Source organism: Neopelma chrysocephalum, unplaced genomic scaffold (assembly GCF_003984885.1).
Source record: "Neopelma chrysocephalum unplaced genomic scaffold, ASM398488v2 Primary Assembly neopelma1_26, whole genome shotgun sequence".
Taxonomy (NCBI): Eukaryota; Metazoa; Chordata; class Aves; order Passeriformes; family Pipridae; genus Neopelma; species Neopelma chrysocephalum.
The window spans coordinates 9,462,169-9,482,705 of NW_020897695.1; the positions used below are offsets into that span (position 1 = coordinate 9,462,169).

Sequence of the window (20,537 nt, forward strand, 5' to 3'; positions counted from 1 at the left end):
CCAGTTGACCTCCAAAATTAAAATATTTCTCCTTCTCTGTGCTGTTATTAAGATATAGCACAGTACAAATAAATACATTATTAGTGTTCTTTTTATTGCTCCTAATGCATGGGAATGAGCTTGGATGCCAAATAAAATTCATACTGGACAGAAAGACAGTTACCATTGGGGAAACTACTGTATTTAGTTTTGGAAAAACCACAATCTTTATTTTACTCTTTTGAGTACATTCTTATATTACTGAAACTTAACTTTAAAAGGTCTTAGGAAAGTGATGACCTACTTGAAGAGATGGCTTCTCTTGTGCTGTGTTTTCTGTTTGAAGTATGAACATCCATCTGAAGATGCATAAAACTAATCTTGAACAGATGACACAGGCCTGTGGAACTATAATAGAACGATGAAACTTGCCATGATACCATAAACAGCTTTTTATGTTACGAGGTACAGTTTCATTGTTTCATTTGGTATATTTAAAGAATTTTCCCTGTTTAACTTCTCAGCAAAAATGGTAGGAATCTTAGCCAGTAGAATAAGGTTTCCAATCATTTTGTTCAAACTGGGGATTTCTTTCTAGACTTTGACAATCATGAAACGTGACCAGACACTTGTGCAAAGAACCTGACATTCTCCTTACATAGTAACAGAGAACCATTTAGCAAATATTTGCCTGAAGTAACCAAGTCAAGATAATGTGTTAAAGGTGAGATGGGGTCTCTTGTAAAGTGTTTTACCAGCTCAAGTTAAAATTAAACTGAGTACACAGAAATAAACGAGAAGGAATTCTCTAAACTTGGTTACATCTAATTTTCACTTTCTTATTAGGCTGAACAGTGGAATGCTAGTTTCAGGGAAAAAAAAACAACGACCAACCAAAAAATCCACCAAAAAAAACCACCCAGACCAATCCACCCTAAACTATGCCTGAAGTAATTTTCACTCTAAAAACTGAGTTTCATTTCAAAATGCCTCTTAAATTTAGGTCTGAGTTTAAAAAAAAAAATTATAGAGAAGTGCATTTAAAAAGAACACTGAATTTTGACTTGTGTTGGTTGCTGTTTCTGTAAGATTACATAGACAATGTACACATACAAGAAGACGACCCTGAGAACTGGTGCAAATAGAGTCCGGATGAGTTGATGGGAACAAAATCAGATTAAGATCTAATGTACACAAATAATATTGTTATGAAGAGAGGTTATAATGAATCAGTCCTTGATGCTATTAAAACCTGTCGCGAATTTCCCATTGACTTCAGTCATCCCGACGTATCCGCACATGAAATGAGAAGAACATGAAAGCCTACCTACCGTGAAGGCCGTGTGCACTAATCAGCACTGATATTGTTTGTCAGACTCCTAAAGATCAGCAGCTCCTTTCCGATAGTCGTTTCCTATCCACTTGTTAGCATTTGGTAAAGGGCGGCTCTGTTGTTCTTTCCGCTCAGCGCTGAAGAACAGTGCATGCCCAGAAACTTTCCCCACTTGTTTCTTTTGCCAGCACCATGGATTAGACTAATAAAAGAGATCACCTTCCTTAAGACCTTTCCTCTCCAATGCCCCTGTGTAGAGTACTTCTGTCAAATTAGATTCAGATTAGGAGGAGTCTATTTAACAGTTTTTACTTTTTTTTTTTTTTTTTGGTTGACCTGTAGTGCTAAAATTGACTTTGGGAAAATAAAAGGCACAGTTAACCCGCTTGGTAACAAGATTCCCCCAAAAATTCCTAAGAGCACTGTCATGCTATCGGGTTGTTTACCTGTTTCGTTTGCATAGTTTCTTTGGCTTGAACAGAGTAGCTGATAGATGATGAAAGGGGAAGCTGTTTGGATCCATTCATGGGACGTGCCTTATTATAACTCACATGTCTAATTTACATATTTCTTTAAAACTCCCTATAGTCTTGTATCTCGCAGTACAGGTGTCAAAACAGCTCACCATCAGAAATGTCAGTCTAAATGACTGTGTCCCATAGCTGTCCTGCCTCATCACTGGATTATCAAACAATATATGCCTTCTCCTGTATCGAAGACAAATCCCTATGTGTGCTGTGTTCTTCCTTTTCTCTTTGTGTGAACTAGCAAAGCTCCCAGCTTGTGATGTCTTTCAGTGCCCTAATTCCTTTCTGGTTTCTTGGTTTGTTGTGCTAAGACCTATAATATTGTTGGCAGTAGGAAATTACATTACGTGCCTCTGTGTTTGTGCACAGCTCATCATAGTGGGCTGAGTTTTCAATGTGTGTGGATGAGGGCATTTTGATATAGCAATACCTTACAGCTCGAAGAAAGGGGTACCTGCAAAGTACTACTTTTTTAGTCAAATTATATTTGGGGGGGTTAGTTATTTAAAGAATTTTCCCTTTTTGACTTGAAACTAGTAATATCACACTTTGCAGGGAAAACGTACTAAGTATCTCTGACTGCACGCAGACTTTTTGAACAAAAAGCTGCCATGTCATTATCCAGGCTTTCCCTTCCCCCCTCAGTGGGAAAACAGGAACTTCTGAGGGGGCAGTAAATAGCTGAAATACTCAACAAAGAGTATTTGAACAAAAGGCTGGTAACACCTCTTCATTGTAACTGCACTATTGTCATTTCAGGGAAGAAAATATTGGGCAGAAGAAAGCTGCAATCCAAATCTGAGGAAATAGAAAGGGGAAAAGGTGTGGAAGTTAGCTAAGTAAATATAATTTAGTTGGTTGTATATATTGGGATGGTATAATATAAACAGAATTGCAGGAAGAGGCTTGGGTTTTTCAGAAGAACTGCTGGTGGGAAGGGGAAGCTGTAGGCTTGCACAGTGATATGAAGACTTGTTATTCAAAAAGTCTGTGTGCAGTCAGAGATATTTAGTATGTTTTCCCCCAAAGCAAGTGCAGAGCATACCCTCACTCAGCCTGTAACCCCTCAGCAACTTGGCTATTGTTACCTTACACCAAAGTTATAAGGAGGAGAGCATTAGGTATGTGCTGCATCACTTGCTGCTAATAAATTGCAGGTCAGCTGCAGACAGCCTTCGACAAAGCCAGTTGCTGCATTTTTGGGTATTGGTACTGCCAGCTGCCTGCCAGGTCAGGTCGTGGCCACCAGCACTGATCTGGCAGATACCCCAGTCACAGTTCTGTCACCTTAACCTGTGGTGAGCTGTGACCTGAGCGATGCAGAGGCTGCTGACTAGTAAACAGTTGCAAATCTGGTGATGAAGTCTGACAAGGTGACTGCCCTCTATTTATCTGCCTTTCTCATCTGCCAGTGGCCGATGGTGTAGTAGCCTTGTCCTTTCTCACAGCCTAGTTTATGCCTATGCATGAGACCATGCCCTGAGACAGGGCTGGTGTTCTGCTCTGCTGACTCAGCCTCTGTAACACAGGGATAGGCAGAGGTTGGATGGGATGGAGAACAAGCAGTGCTATTTTAGTCCAATGTTTTTATCTTGTGCTGAGGAGATTTGCCTGAATTTTAGGACAAAATTCTAACCTATGCTGAGACTGTGGATACACTTTGCTAGATACGTTGTACCAGCTTTCAGTCTAACAACATGCATGTCTCCCAGAGGAAAGTGCTACACCGGCAGAGGAGCTAGAAGGAGAATGTATGGGAAATATCTTTCCACTAAGAGGTGTAATTGCTCTAAACACTTTCAGGCATGCAAGATTCACTAATCCATAGTAATCCCTGTAGTTTGTACCCGTTCTGACATCTGTGAACTGTTTTGGAAAATCAGATTTAGAGAGAGAAATGGAACCGAGTATGCTTGAAAACCCAAAATACATTAGCTGTATTGTGGGGAGAGGGAAGCATGAGTGCATGCAGTGAGAGCAGCAGCTCTTAGGAATTCTATGTTTATGTATTACAGGAGGTAAATACAGAAGTTCAGATTTCAGGCTGATAGCCCATAAATGCAGACAGTTGAAGAGGTCTCCATGCCTTGCTGTTCACTGCAATTCACAGTGTAGCCTATGGTGATACCCCAAACCAGTGATTTGTTTACCTCAAATACACAGGGCATCAGAGTGCAGTAACTGAGGAGCAGCTTTGTCTGCAGTCACCCTTGCAGGACAGCAACCTCTGGCAGAAAAGCAGAGCAAACATCTGAGGCACATTAAATCGTTTCTGCTCACTTATTTAAATCTGGATAAGCCAATGAGGTTTGGGTTGGTTTTTTTCCCTTGATTGGAGACTTCTTTTTCTTGCATTAGAAAGCTGACATTTGTAGCCAGTTGTTCTGTTCTTTGTTTACACAAGGCCTATTGAAGCAGTTGGAGAACATTATACCCTGCCTCACACACAGGCATATATACTTAATTTATGACTTTGGTAGTTTAAATTTCAAGTGTCAGGTATCCCACAGAGCTTTTTACTTTGTTCTTTTATGCTGTGTGCACTGCTTGAGTATTTATTATGGAGAGCGGACAGGCTGTGGGAAGTCCTTCAGGCTTGTGGACTCTTTTTTTCAGAATCTTAATAATAAAGTTATGGAGAACAGGAACAAGGAGTTCTCTAAAAGCATGACTGATCTGTAGAGTCATTTGACATGTTTGGCCAATTAATTTTTTAATTTGACATTAATATTTTCACTTTCATATAATTCTTCATCCTTAAGTTGCTTTAGTAACCTAAACACCTCTGCAAACCATTAAATGTGGAACAGTGATAACAAGTGTTAAATAGGCCTCTATTGAAAACTTAATTCTAAATTTGCCCTATTCTTGACTCCTTCAAAGTAAACTCTTTCTACTACTACCATAAAAAGAAAAAAGAGGGAGATATAAACAAGTTAAAAAACCCAAAGACAGAAGCAATGTTAGTGTTTGTGCTTATCTCTTGTTCAGTTGTGTCTTGCCAACAATTTTGAATATGGCTCTTAGTCCAAAGTTATCTTTGATATATTGGTGACAGATGGAGATTTTGGAAAAGGACATGACTCAAAAACGACTTTAGAAAAATTCAGATGAGAAGTGAGGCTGAGGTTTTTCAGCAATGAGAGGAGTAGGCATTATGGCAGCTTATTTAGAGACAAGATGAGTCTTAACATTGCAATGTCTATGCCAAGATGTCATCTCTTTCCAAAAAACATGTTGTAGGTTGAAATCCTTATACCATTGGCCACATGGCCAAAATGGTCCTTTTTGACTGTGGAGTTCATGAACACAAATACCTCCAGAACAGCATATACAAATGTTAAATATTTATAGACATGCTGTTCTTCTGTGTTGTTAATGCAAAATGTATTCAGAAAAGAAAACAAATTTACCAGAAAAGGAGGAGGATTTTTCCTTTAGGTACTTGTGGATCAGTCTTTGTAAAATCCTTAATCTTTACCTAAAAACAGATCATGGTTTCTGGGGTTAGACTTTTTTACCTTGAACTTAATATAGAAAAAGATACAGTTAGCTTCTAAATAGACAGACAACAACAGATCTGAATGCAAACTTATTTTCTTATGTCTTCTGTTGGTCAGACAAGGGGACCTGTTCCAATTTTTGGTGACTAGAGGATTCTGTCTCACAGCAAGAGAAAATTCTGTACTGTTCAAAATCAATTTGTGGTTTTCAACTGGAAATTAAAAGATACTTTCATTCTAAATTTTTTTGAATGAGTAGTTAACATTATCCCTCGCTGTAAATGAATGTGGAATGCAGCAATAGGTTTTCATAGCAGATACTCTCTTTGAATTTTCCATTGCATTGTATCTGGCTTTACGACTGCATTTTAACTTTAGGGGAAAATAAAGGTTATTCCCAAAGAAGTAGTAAGCTTTCTATTTTAATGTAACAGCTAAGACATGCAAAACAATGCTGTGCGTCCGCTAATTATAGGCATCTCTATTTACATGGCCTAACAGGAAAATGGAGATGTAAAAATAGCAACAAAGAGCCAGTGACATTATTAATAAAGCAGCTGTATACAGCATTGTTCTCTTGAAGAACGCAGACACCATTTAAACAAAGTGGACTACATAAATAATCAGTCATAATTCATAAGTAACCATTGTTAGGAATTCTCTTTGAAAAATAGTTCACCTTATTAATGTACAAGATTACTTTCTTTGTGGGTGTGTGTATTTCACGGGTGGATTCATACATGCACCAAATGTTAAAAGTAACTTACACAAATCACTGCCATTTATTGAGAAGGTGGTATTTTTTTACCATCAGGAACTGTATCTCTTCAGGGAAGATGAGAGGAAAGAAGATAGAGTACTACAAAACTTCTTTTAAAGGAAAAGTTTGTATGTAAATAGTAGAGGCAATATCAAGGTTGAAGAAGACTTTTCATGTATATGAGTTTATTAAAACAAAAGAACAAATCCTTCCTGCCATCATGCTCCATTAAGAAACAATGGTAGTTGTAGTAATAATAATAATAATAATAATAATAAAAATAGCCACACTGGGGAAGACACATTCGGATGGACACAAATGGCCCAGTATCTTCTGAACTTGGAATCTACTTTTGACCTTTTCCAGTTTAAATAATAAAAGAAAAAGTAAATGAGATTAGTGACAGGTAGAATCACTATATTTTTTCTAATTTTTCTGCTAAGGACAATCCTTTCCTCACTATGCACCTCCCAGAAGTATGAAAAGAAGCATGTATTCGATGTATGCAGCAGGTTAAGCCTGTACATTCAATTGGTATGTGTGCTTCATAAAGGAGAAATCGTATTCAGGGCTCAAGGGCTGTACCATGGTCACCACTTCCAGAAATATGTCTCTACTACTTGACTTGAAAGCCTGTGGTCCTTCTCAGAAAAATTCACATGTGTTTAAGAACCAGCTGCTACATTTGTGTAAATGAAAGATAGTATGTTAAGCTTGTCATCTGCACCATCCAAGAAATGTCCCCCTCAAACCCCTAAACTGGAAGGGGGCAAATCCTATCCCCCAGTTAAACTGCAGCTCACTCCTGAAGTTCTTTCTGTCTTGAGAAGAGATATGAAATTCATCATCAACTGATATTTTCGTTGAATGTGAGGAAAATTCTTCCTTTGTCCAAGTCTCGGCTTCAGGTCTCAAAACAAGAATTTCAAAAAGTCTGCCAATGTAGTTTTCCTTTTTTATTTCCATTTAAATTGCCACAAAGAAGCACTGCAAGCTCTTTTAAGTCCTTCCACCAAATAGTTGATGTTCCCTACTAATGTGAGCTCTCAAATCTGTACATGATTTTATAGTATGAAGATCTTCTAAAATTGAAATCTATTAAATCATATGGTATCTATTAAATCATATGGCATTGTATGAATTTGATGATAGGACTTCTTGAAAATCAACTCAGTAAATTGCTCCTGCATCTCATGTGCTTCTCTACTGCCTGTACAGTGACAGAACTGTTTAGAGGACAAATTTGTGAATGTTAATTCTCAAAGAAATCAGTTACAACTTTTAGTCAGAGCTCCAAAATACATTTATATTTGAATGTTAAATACAAAGCCATTTATCCTTGTAGTTTCACCGATCTTGATTTATAGGCAGGCTTTTGAAAATAAAAAATTATTGGAGTATGGAATTTATTTGCTAGCTTTAAATCTGAAGGTATTTTTACTGAATCTTCAAGTTTTTCCCCACAAAAGCCGTGATCTCTAGAGGCTGCACAAAAGCAACCCCTGCAAAACAAAGAAATATGTATCCTGTGCAATTTATGGCTCTTTGTGACTGTTTTGCTTTGTAATTATCAACTTTTAAAATTCATGCTTGAAAGCAGTGTTAAGTGAAAATATCCTCAGAAAGTAACCAACAAGGCAGATTATTTTGTGTTTGGTTCTAATACACTATTATGTTTTTCTTTCTCTGCTGCTGAAGGGCAAAGTGTAGCAGGAATTCATGACTAATTCCTAGCTCCATGATACTGTGGTGTTTGCTATTGCTTCATGGTTTCCTGACAGGGTTGGGAGGACGCAGTGAATTTGAAATTAACAGCATTGGTGCACAGTGTCAAGGTGTTTTCTTTTCTGGGAAGTGCTAGGTGGTGGGAGTAACCTCTGCCGCAGCCAGGCCTTGCTGAAGTGGAAGGAAGAGGGAGCAGCAGCATTCCTTTTATTCGCATCCCTCATGATTGTTAGATAAGAGGCCAGGCTGTCTCCTCTCCTTGAGGTTTAGATCCTCTCATTGACGTTTAGAGATTAAGCACTGTGGAGGTCATTGCCTTCCAACTGTGTCATCCGGTGCCCTTCCGGAGAGGTGAGCAAGTACCTTTTAGGACAGGCTGTTTGTCTTCAGTAGCATTTTGTACCACACCTCTTTATTTTTACATTACACTGTGGCCCCGATGGAGCTGCTGATAGTGTGTTACCAGTCAGCTGCAGCAACTCTGAGGTTGCAGGTCTTTCTCCTGACTGCCCATTGCATTGAATTCTGCGTGAAGGTACTTTTGTCAGACTACAGAACATTATGGGCAAAGATGAAGCTGTGTCTTCTGCGTAGATAAAATGATGAGCAGCACTGTATTAGCAAGGGTGCATAAGTTAATATATGCATAGTGTACAGTAACTTATATAAAATGACTCTATGTATGCAGATCCCCAGGCAAAACACAAGCGTTGAGTTAGAATTTACAGGCATGGGTAAACAGTGCAGCCCTCAAACTTTAAAGCATTTAATGTGGAAAGTGCCCTGGGACAAGGACCAATCTTTATGCTTTGTACACATTTTAATGACCTGTTAATGATCAACCACCTCTCTGCTGAGAAGATAGATTTTATGATGATATAATTCAAACCAGTTTCTTCACCATTGCTTGAGATTATTCCTTGTAATTCTACTTTAGAAACAAATGATATATTGATGTGGCATTAATCATCTCATCCTAATCTATAAAGTGGCAGCTTCCAGTCTTTGGTTGCCATGGTCTTCTGCGGGGAAGTAAGGCAAGTTAAAACCAGAAGTTAGTAATGGTGGTTGTAATGGATCTGTTCAGTGGTCTGTTTAGTCTAGTATTCAGTCTCTAACAATGGCTAATACTGAAAACATAGGGAGGAGTCTAAGAAGGAGCACATACTGCAAGGTTCTTCTCTGCTATAGTTTTCTAGCTTCTAGCAAACTGCACATTGGGGAATTTCCAGTGCTTGAAGTTTGCATCTTGACTATTGTGTATGTATGTAATATATAATATATAATGGCCAGTCTTCGCGAGCGAAGATTTGGGGAAAGGTCTTTTACCTTTCCAGCCTGCGCAATGGATTGTTTAGGTGAGACACAGCCTGCGCTAAACTGAGCCCACCCTTTAATCCTAAGGTTCATCTGCCGGGGCCAAGCAAGCTTGGACAATGGCAGTGAGGTCCTCAGGACATAGGTTTGTTTAGAGTGACCTTCTCATAGATGGATGGCCTCATAGGCCTAACGGACTCCATCTGCCCGGGGGACTGGCTGGATTCGAACCTGGGTCGCAGAGGTGAGAGTCCTGCACGCTAACCACTAGGCCACCAGGGGTCCCAGACAGGGCTGACCTGGAGTGTGTATGATATTTCCTATGGCATTGTGTAATTTTTTTTCTTCTTCTTTATTTTTTTCCTTTTGTTTTAAAAGACCATTTCATTCTGTTTGTTTTTCGACTTTTTGTGTGATAATTTAGCAGGATATTTCTTGTATTGGAAGTCCTAATCCAGTCCTTGTTCCCTTCTTTATGCCACCTGCCATTCTACAGACTTCTGTCATATCCTCTTTCAGTCTTCAACGGAAAATGGGACTCATCTTTTTTCCAGCTTTAACTTTCTTTTCTTGTAGGAGCCATTCTCTGTGCCTTGCAAAATCCAACTGAATCATTTTGGAAATGGGAGAGAGGAATGGACAAAACATACTTGATGTGAGGGTACACCATTGAATTATAAAGCACTGTTATAGGTTCTGTTTGGTAGAGGTTTTTATTACTTTATTCCTTTCCTAAGAGTTTCTAATTTTCCATTGTGTCATTTTTCATCACATGGAACAAAATTTACAACCCAAGCACAGTCTTATTCCTTGTTTACCTTCTGAATATCTACTATCCTACATCTAATTATTAATAGAACTTCCTGAGAAACTCTAAGAAACTGTAAGTGATTTCACATATTTGCTGTGAGATGTCTGTGTTACTGGTGTTAGCTCTGGTCTCACACATTCCATGCATATTTCTCAGGTGAAGCAGCCTGGGAGTGCTATACTACGTTGCTGGGATGGACAGTACGATTTCCTTACTGACTCCCACTCCTGAGTTATTTTTCTCAGCTTCCAGCTGCACCGCACCTCAGAAGACTCCTCATGCGTGAGCTGCAGTGCGTTCAGTGGAGTCAACATGGAGGCTAGAGAAGGAGTACCTTTGTGATTTATTCATTTTAATAGGAGGTAAACTTATTAAGGCAACATGAAATTGGGTGTGCTACTGCATTTTTCTCAGGTGCTATTGTCTCTATGCCTAGACAGTGCTGCAGTGTTGCAATACCAATTCTGATCAGAAAAACAAGTTTCCTGATTGCATGCCAACCACTGACTGCCTCCATCTCTCTGCTCTTCCCAATGAGAATTTGTAGTTTCTTAGGCACTCCTGCAGGCTGGCGATGCCGTGGCCGGTTCAGTACATCCTCACTGTGTCGCTGACCTGGATAATGAGCGTCACGATCTGAACATCAGGACTGGCCCTTCTTTACTGGCTCACATGTCAGGAGGTCTGGTCCCCAGTTCTTTAGGGAAAGGTGCTCTGGGACTCTTTCCTGTGGATTTGGGGTAGGTGTGGGAGACTTCCCTGCTTTGTGGAGCTGTGGGAAAGGCACTAGAGGTCTGTCAGCTCTTAAAATTCACGTTCCGGAATAGGTGTGTTCCCTATTGAATGAAATGTCTGCCAGCGGGCTTTGACCCGTTTCAGGCCTGGGTCAGGAGGTTTTCTGGCATGTCGTGGGATTTGGACTAGTCTCTTGAGTAAGAGAGTTCAGTCTTTAGTGAAGACATAGTTCTGGAGCATATTTTGGCACGTGCTGCTTCCAGTAGTTTTTTTCTTAGGAAATCTATCCTAAAAAACAACTCTGTGGGGGGAGTCCTCTGAAGTTATGGTCAGTATTGACAGTATTTTGAGCCCATTTAACCCGTACTGAGGGATATGTGCTGGTGCTGTCACAGAGCCAAGAACATGACAGACATTTTGAAGACTTCTGGGAAGATTCAACACTGAAATTGGTTGCTTGAAAGTAATTTAAAAGGTATTCAGACAATTTTTAGAAATTCTGTGAAAGTAGAAGAAACTGAATTTTGCAGTTTTATTAGAAATAGAAGTGTTTTCAAAGGTAGGAGAGACTTGAGACCTGTAGCTGCCACTTAAATTTGATGCTAAGAGTTGTACTGTATAAATGATAAAATTGGTATGTTCATTATGACCACTGGCATGTTTCTGCAAGTGCTGTGGATTTTTTTAAATTTTTCCTAGGAAGGCAAAGCCCTGAAAAGTCTCAGCAAAATTACAAACCTTTTCCTTTATTTGGTGTACAACCTACAAAACTGTGTAAAGGATGTTTTTTCCTGCATGTATGTAAAGCCCGAGTTCTCTTCTGTGGAACTGTCTCACTAGAAGACAGTTCACTGGGTGAATCACAAAACTTTCCTCTACTGTGGAGCTCTTGGCAAAATAAATGCTTCCAACTGCTGATGCCACAGAGTGCTTATGGAGGAAAAGTGGTGTGCAGTGTGGTTGGTAGTGAGGAGGATTGGCTGATGTCAACTCGTTGTAAGGTTTTGTGTTAAAAAAAGTGTTTGAGACTGGCAGTAGGCTGAAGCAATGTAATGATTAGATTATTATGGAGTACGTGAACATGGTCCTTGAAATTTCAAAGACACTTAAGCAAGGTTCTTATATCTCAGAAAAATGTAGCTGAAAAACATTTTTGAATTTCCTCATCTTTGCATCGTTACTCAGTGTTAATAGAAATATTTTAAGTTTGAATCTTTCTAGCTTTAAAATATGTTTATCACCTTTTCCCTGCAGCACGAATCAGATTTTTTATTTTACTCTGGATTGATATTTGATTTATCCAATTCTTGTAGGCTTTCATGTTATTTTTTTCTTATACAGTTTTCTCTTTTTTAAAGCAAAATACATTCATTATTCTCATTTTGGCTAGTTTGTGGATAAACCTACATTTGATGTTGCTGTTGTACCTGGTATGGAAGTGAACCTGTTAAAGTTGCTTTGTGCAGACATTTGAACTTAGAATTACCCTTGTGAAAGATTTCTATGTATATATTGCTTATTTTGAGTGTTTCCTTTTAATTTGCAGGGGATCAGCATTGTATGGGAATTGCCCTGATGTTACTGCTGGGCATCTGAAGCCAGTGCAAGTGCCCCCTTCTAAAGTGTTTTTAATTAAAAAAAAAAAGGAAAGAAAAAAAAAAGCAATGATTGTGCTCGCTCTAGTGGCAGAAGGTGGAAGTGTTGTGTGTCACTTCATACATGGTGTATGAGAGCACAAAAATTCTGATTTAAAGACATATTTAAGTGCAGTACTAACAACTACTCCATTTAGCCATAGCTGGGAATAAATAAATTTAAAGAAGTAATTCTGTATTTGTAAAATACAATACAATTAAATCTGCCTGTTCTTATGATTGACTGACTGTCCTGGACATGTCTTACAGGAATAACAGATGGAGAATGCTCTTTTTCTCCCTCTTGTTTTCTCCATAAAAACCACACCACCACCACCCTGATATGTAGCCAAGGGGAGAAAAGGATGGAGGTTTAGGCATTCGTAGGCTGCTTGTGCTGCTACTGCGGTAGTTCCTAACTTGTGATTTAGTAGTGAAATAATGATGTGCAATAATTTAGAATGTTGTCTCTTTTTTCTATTCATAAATCTCTTTTCTTGGGAAGGAAAGGCAAGATGTCTTACTTTCTACTTGCTGGATTCTGTCCATGTTTAGGTGGCTTTGCATACAGGAGACAATTCGTACTGCAAATGCACAACTCTTCTGGTATCCTTCTGCCATCATTTCCATCTGTGCCAGCAGCAACTCCGTATAAATCCTACAATGCTTATGGTCGCAGGAAGCATCTCTTGGATAAAGGATAGGAAAAGCTTCAGGCAAACATGCCAATTTATTTTTTTTTTATTTCATGAGCCTGTTTTCATAGATGAGCCCTGGGTTATTCTTCCTGTCAGTTCTGCTACGATGAAACTTCTTTTTCCTCTGAAAGGGATGTATACACAATTTTAACCATATTGCGGAGTTAACCACTGAGGATAAATGCTGGAGAATTCCTAACACTGGCATCACTGTAGAGCAGTTGTTACATTGTAGCCTTTTAAAATGCAGTTTGCAAGTACAAATTCTGTTCTGCAGTTTTTAAGCTACTTCAAAAAGCCAAACTGGATATACAGATTAAAGCTCACACCTGCTTTCATACCTGCTGACTTGTACCAGTGACGTGAGACAAGATGTGTCTCATGTACCAGGTAACAAAGCCTTTTTTTTTTTTTTTAAAGTGACTAAATAATCTGATACTTTTGAAGTTCTTGACACTGAAGAAGAATTATGGCGCTTATTTAAGGGTTTGAATATGCAATTAAGCATCTAATTTTAAACCTGCAGACTCAATAATATTGGACTTTGCTACAAAGTTACTTCCTTTTAATGGTGTCTGCCAACTGCTGAAGTATGCAGTAGTGCATTTGACATATTAATGCACTTTAGTAATGGAGGTACCTGATCAAACAGCAGCCAAATGACCACAAAATAGATGTCCGAGTTGAAATCAGAGACTGCCATAAACAAGAGAAAACTGCTTCCCTTTATCATGTACTGAGATCCCCATCTCTCATCTGACTTGAAAAATTGGACCCAGTTGGTGGAGCCCTTATGATCTTAGGACCCAGCATCCCCTCTCATCAATTACCACATGCATTATTTTCTTGGGTCATCTTCCTCCCCTTTCTCAGGCTCATTTTTTACAGGTTTGTAGTATATTCCTGTAATTCTAATTAAGCATATTCTAACTTGCTCATAAATTAAAATCAAATACTTAGCTATTACTCATGCACTCTAGCCTACCTGGTTATGATGAGATACAGGCCTTTCCTGGCTACAGAATGGAGCTTTCTCCCTTGTTTTTCAGCTGATCTGAAGCAATGAAGGTAGCTGTGTACTGTCTGTGCACAATGAATTACTGTGGGTGCTCTCCAGGTAGTGCAGTTGCTGATCTTTGCTTTACGGCATTGCAGGCCTATCACTCACTTGCCAGATTCTGTACACTGGATGCTTATTGAGATGACATTTGAATATAGTCCAGTTTTTCCCAGTGGGGAGGCTTGATATCAAATCAGTAGGAAAAGCAGCATTCTCAACTCCAGCAGATACACAAGTGTCATCTAGTTTGTACTGATCTGTTGAACAGCAAATGTGTAATGTAAGGGACAGTCAGAATATTATGAGACAGGCTTTTAACACGGCAGAAGCAGTCTCGGTATTTAACATGCTGAGAAGACAAGCTAATCATGAAAGGCTTGTCTAGTTGTCTGTATTCCTTTGACTCCTTAGGTATTTTGCAGATGCTGACAGCCAGTGTGAACTTTAAATCAATTTATTGCATATGTTTACATATGCAGTGAAACCATTTGCCATATCATTTAACTACACGCAATGAATTGTTGACCATGAGCTGATCTGACCTTTTCAGGTCTAATCAAGAAATCTGAAATATTATTTTAGCCTGTCAGCTCCAGTAATATGCTGTAAGAGTATCTGGATCTAACTGAAAATGTCAAATGCACTCTAATATGCAACCCATCAAAGTTACGATGCAAGAACTGTTTAAGAATATAAATCTGTAACATCTGTGGTGCATCTAAATTGCCTGGGTGAATTGTTCTGCCATTGATACAAACTAGCTAAAAGCATGCATTAAAAGCAATTCTTTGTTAAACATGTGAGATGTACAGCCACTTAAAAATATTTAAATGATCTTGAAAGAGAACTGATAACACCAGAATATTACTGGAAAAAACAGTGACCAGTGTGAATATCAGTGCTCTAGTGAATGTCTTGCTTGCTTTGTTGTGTGGTAATGTAAGATTAGTGGTCTCATGTAACCTCAGAATTTTCCTTTTTATTTTTAATAATTTGCTGCTGGTGAAGATTTCACTCTTTTGAGAAATAATTCATTATATAAGCTGAGGTGTCCTTATCAATCTTCTTTGTGTTGAATTTAGTATTAAAGATTTTTCATAGTCTTGTGCATTTTATGGAAAAATCTACTTCTATTTTTAAAAGTGTTCTAAAATCCAACACTGTTGTCAGCAGAGTGTTTAATGATGTTTAATTTCTTTGTTTGTCTCATCTTCCAAGTTTCTGTTCTTGAGGTAGTTTACTAGCTACTCAGATTTAGGATAAATGTGCCTTTAATAATTATTTATCAAGCACAAGACCAATTATTTATTGGTATAATTTCTGGATGATGAATTTAAATCTAGATTAAAGTGGATGGGCATTATGAGAAACAACTTTGTATCCCAATAAAATGGTATTTTGTTAGCTAAACAGTCTATCAAAGTTGTTTGCTCTTAAAACAGTTGTTACATTAAAACTGAGTTGGGTTTTATCTGGTTGTGGGTAGTTCATGCAATTTGAGGTCCTATTAACTGAATTGCTACTGTTAGTAAAATGTTGGAAGTAGAATTAAAATGAACTATTGGAACCATTGCTGAACCGATTACTTCGCATTGAAAATAGCGTATATTTTAAAGAACCCAATTAACGCTATTTGAACTGTTCTTATGAGGCAATGCTGCCCTCCCCTGGTATGCTGCAAAAAGTAGGAATTTTTATTGCAGTCTGAGCAAGTTCTAGAGCTTCCTATTAAAGAGAAATTGCTGAATTGGTGAAAATGGTGGCAATAAAATATGCTTTTAAACAGACCATTATGTGCCTTCTCTATTAAAAGACAAAAAAGCCCCAAACAAACCATGAAACAGACATTTGTGCAGTGCTTTTATGTATGCATGGTGCAGATGTGGATTAATACAAAAAATATACATGCATCTACTGTGAGCACACAAGAAAACAAATTGAGGGCTGAGTTAAGTTTGGGTGGTAGTTTGGAGGATGAATTGAAGACAAACAGATGGAAAGTAGTAACTGGAACAATTACAATAAATTTTTTTAACAGTATAGTTTTGTCTTGTAAGTATTAATGATAAATCTCTAAATGTTACATACATGTTCAGTTCTGCAATAGAAAAGTAAATGGGACCAGGTCCAGCAGCTTGCATGGGAATAGGGTTAGTTCTTGTGCAAATGAAGCTGTAGCAAAACCATCCTCTTCTGTCAGGGGCTATTGATTACAAAGATATCACCATAGGATCAGGAAGTTCCTTCACTGCACATTCCTGAGAGCTGAGGAAGGTAGTCCTAAGAAAATATGACTATTGCTTGGTCTATTCTTTCCTATATATTTCTTCAGATATCTGTTACTAACCACTGCTAGAGATAAAATATTGGGGTAGAAGGTTCTTTAGATTGTCCAGCTAAGGCTGTTGTCTGTTAAATGTGTTGCTATTTGTTTTAATTTTGTAATACTTCTATTTCTCATTGCTAGGCAATTTTGCCATAGTCCAGATAGCAGAAAGATATAAGCCCTGTTTCAAATACAGACATTCTAGTTTCCTCATCTGACTCCATTAAAATGTGTGGGGTAGGATTCTTTTTTTGTGTTTGCCTGTTTTTAAGGTATAAAATATTCCTTTCTTTTTATAATTGATATTTTTCTAATTGCCGGACAACTTGCAAAACACACAACTTTCTTTTTTCCTGTGGCATATGACTTGACTTTTGTTTTGTTTGGTCCTCATTTCTCTTAACGCATTGGAGATCACCTAACAATAGAGAAAACTGGACAGAGTATGTTAAAACCCCTGGTTCATGCATTTCTTCATGTCTTAGATGTGAACAGATTGCCAGATTGGGGATCAGGAGCGAGGTTTTTTCCCCAGACTGGTTTGCTTGAGGACTTTGCTTGAATGTGAGTTCTTGTCTACTACTTAGGGTCAGGTCGGCTGGGAGATGTTTTAAGAACTGTGGAATACAATGACATTCCCGACCTGACTTGCTCTGCTGGAGTTACGGTTACATGTTACAGAGGTGTTGATATTTTACTTCTACCTTTTATAGTAAGGTCCTAGGAGTTGGTTTGTGTCTGTGGTGCCTGCCACTCAACAGTGCAGGTGTGGACCCTTTTGGAACTGGACTCCAACTAAGGAGTTACCCATGTCTGTGACAGATAGAACCTGAAGATCCCAGTGGACTTTACAGGGATTCTTTTGTTTCTATCAAGACTTTGCTGACAGTGACATAGTAATGTTTACCTTCATGCACATCAGCTAGTAGGCTATAATAAGCAATTCTTTTGAGAGCTAGCTGTAAAACCACCGCAAGTATGGTTCCATAATAGTTAGAGGTGAGTTTAATCAGTGGGTTAGAGCATGGTGCTAATAGCACCAAGGTCGTGGGTTTGATCCCCATATGGGCTGTTCACTTAAGAGTTGAACATGATGATCCTTGTGGGTGCCTTCCAACTCAGAATATTCTGTGATTTTTTTTCTGTAGATAAATAGATTAGATGCTTTTTCCTTTATGACACCCCACCACAATAAAAGAAATTTTATGTGTTCTTCTTTTTTAGATTAGTATTCTGTCAGTGTAGCATCCCAACTCAACTCATCAAACCGTTATGTGAATTGCAGTGGCGTTGCTTCTTGACCTAGAACAAATGTGTGAGGTCTAAGATGCCTAACAGTTTTCTTTCTTCTCCATAACTTTTGCAGGTATTGGGGCTGCTGGTGTGGACCCTGATTGCTGGAACAGAATACTTTCTATATCCAGCCTTCGGCTGGGTGATGTTTGTAGCTGTGTTTTACTGGGTTCTCACTGTCTTCTTTCTGATCATCTACATGACAATGACCTACACCAGGATCCCCCAGGTGCCATGGACCATGGTGGTAAATATACCCATTGTTTGTTGTTTCAGGTTTGCTGGGTTACGAATAGAATAAAATATCCGTGCATTCTATGGGTATAGTTAACCAACTGTACTTGTGCTCTTTGCAGATTTTTCCCTAATTACTGGGTGGCTGTGTACCTGCGGTGTTTAACCTTCATCATACCCAGACACTTTTAAAACACTTTTCCTATGATATTTCACCATTTTGTTCAGTGGTTGATGTAGTGACTTGATTTTTAATAACGTGCATGTGACTGATACTCATGCACGGTGACCTCTTTTTCTCTTTGTAGTGGTTACATCCCATGAAGAATGAGTCTGTTGCTGCCTCTGAGCTAACAGACCCGGCCATATGGCTTAAACAGCAGAAATCCCTACTGGAATCAACGCTATGAATTAGATCTGGGATCTGAGCTCTCAAAACATGAGTCTTCCTCTGCTAAAGTAAAAGCAAAGGTGGTTCAGAGGTAGCAACAGTCTGACAATCCATATGTAGTCTACTGTGAAAAGGATACTGAAAGTTAAAGTTATATGTATGTAAAATGTGTAGCACATAATCCTTTGCTTTTAGCTCAAGACTTAAAGCAGATCAGATAAACAGCTAATGTAATTACAGAAAAATTTCACAGGCACTTAAAATTCAGATCCAGTTTTTATGGTTTCAACAAACCTGGCTAGCTCTAACTCTCAACAGTATATTTTTACATCATTTGCATAACAGGCTGATCTTCAGGATAATAGATCCTAAAAGTCATTGTCATCTCAGCCAGCTGGCCATTTGTGACCCATCCAAGAATTGCTAAAGATCTTAGCTTTACATTTGTCAGATATGAGTGACTGTTCTTATTTATTTGTTTGTTTGTTTGTTTGTTTGTTTTTACTAGCTAGAGATTATTGACTACAATTCTGTTATTTTTATGATGAAATGTATTTGACTTCTGTGTTGCTAACAGCTTGTTATCAGCTATATTGTGTACATGACTAAAATTGAATACTAGAATACTCTCTTAGTATTCCCATTTGCTGCTGTAATAAATAGCCAACTATAGCAATTACTAATAAGAACAACCAGGATTATGTTCAGATAGCTTTTCTGTTTTCAAGTTTCATGACCAGCAATTACCATTAAGGCTGTAACACTGCTATAGAAATGTTGGATTATTTCAATTACAGCAGTAATGTGTCTGGATACATTTAAAGGTGTGTGGGGGGGTTTCCCATTGCATTAGATGTAAGTAAAGTACATTCAAAGGGAAAACATCTTTGTATCCATTTGAATAAAGCTTTGGTCATTACCCCTCCTTCATCAGTTGAACCCTATTATTGGACAACTGCACATAAATGAGTTGACCCTGATCTATGTGGAAGACAAGCTGGAGTATTTGATTTGTTTCTGCTTCATATCGAGTGTATTTCTTGCTCTGAGTTCCAAACATATTGTAGATAAGATCATATAATATGTGATACACACATAAAATGTAGGTCCAAAAGGTAGACTCCTTTTATATTAAAGGGTAAAATAAAGAGAAAATAAATGCAAAATAAATAAAAGATGCTTGCATTCCAATTTGTCTTGCCCTAAGGTATTAAAACAGCTGTTGGGAACAGCCTTTGAGTTGGTCCTCTGTTGCTCCTGTCTGGCCAAGAGGAATGCTGAGTTTCTTTTCAGAGGTGTTGTTAATGTCTTCATTCAAAAGAGCATGACACACACCTTTTTGAGTGAGTTTACACCCACATTCACCCTATTCTCTGAAATATCCTGAATCTCAGTATCTGCTAGTAATTGCTGTGCCTCCTTAGGCGACCGTTAGCTCAAACTGTTCCTATTGTATGCAGTATCCAAAATTACATCTGGATTTCTCTGTCATAAATTCACTTTTTGCAGGTTAAGCACATTACCAAATTGCTTAAGATGCAGTTACTTTTACTGCAAATTAACCCAAAGGATGTACTTCAAAACTGACTCTCCTTAATAGTGCAAGTTCTTTGCTAAAACAATCAATGGAAGCTTTTAAAATCTGGTAAATTTGAATTTAAGAAGCAGATGGTAATTTTGCATGAACCATTTGGTTTGAGTAATATATTGGCAGTAAAGGCCCAATCAGCTTGCATTGCATTCCATCTTCCCCAACAGTGTTATTTCCCAGAGCAGCACTTCTCAGAAATTATGTTCTTTTTTCTTTTCTACATGACAAGATATTGCAGGGATTTGTAGCTTTCCAGGGTAATTGAGTCTTTTTGGAATGGGAAATCTGAAAATAACAACAACAAATACTCTAGGTAGTCAAATTTAGAGTTTCTATATCAGTGCTTTACAGAAGTTCACCTGAATCTGCCAATTGCTGGCATCTTCTCCTAAAATTGACAGTTTGATATTTTATTGCTGTAATGCCCAGATAATACGAGAGGTGAGATCTGTGGGTAGAGCTAATACCTTTTATTAGACCATCTGATATAGGTGAGATAAACCCCACCCATTTTTAAGTGTGTGAATCAAACCTCGGGTGCCAGCCCTTGGATTCCATCTGAGTGCTGAGGCACTGCCCACAGTTTCCTGCAGAAGGGTTCCTTCTCATCTTGAGCTGCA

General features: G+C 38.3%; 1 protein-coding gene across 1 annotated transcript in view; it reads left to right on the forward strand.

Moving 5' to 3' along the window:
* Window positions 1–20,537, forward strand: part of CMTM8 (CKLF like MARVEL transmembrane domain containing 8) — a 38,358-nt gene that overhangs the window by 13,028 nt on the left and 4,793 nt on the right. Inside the window, exon 2 of the mRNA XM_027675458.1 lies at window positions 17,775–17,948. Coding sequence (XP_027531259.1) covers window positions 17,775–17,948 — 174 coding nt within the window. The remainder of the gene's footprint in view (window positions 1–17,774; window positions 17,949–20,537) is intronic.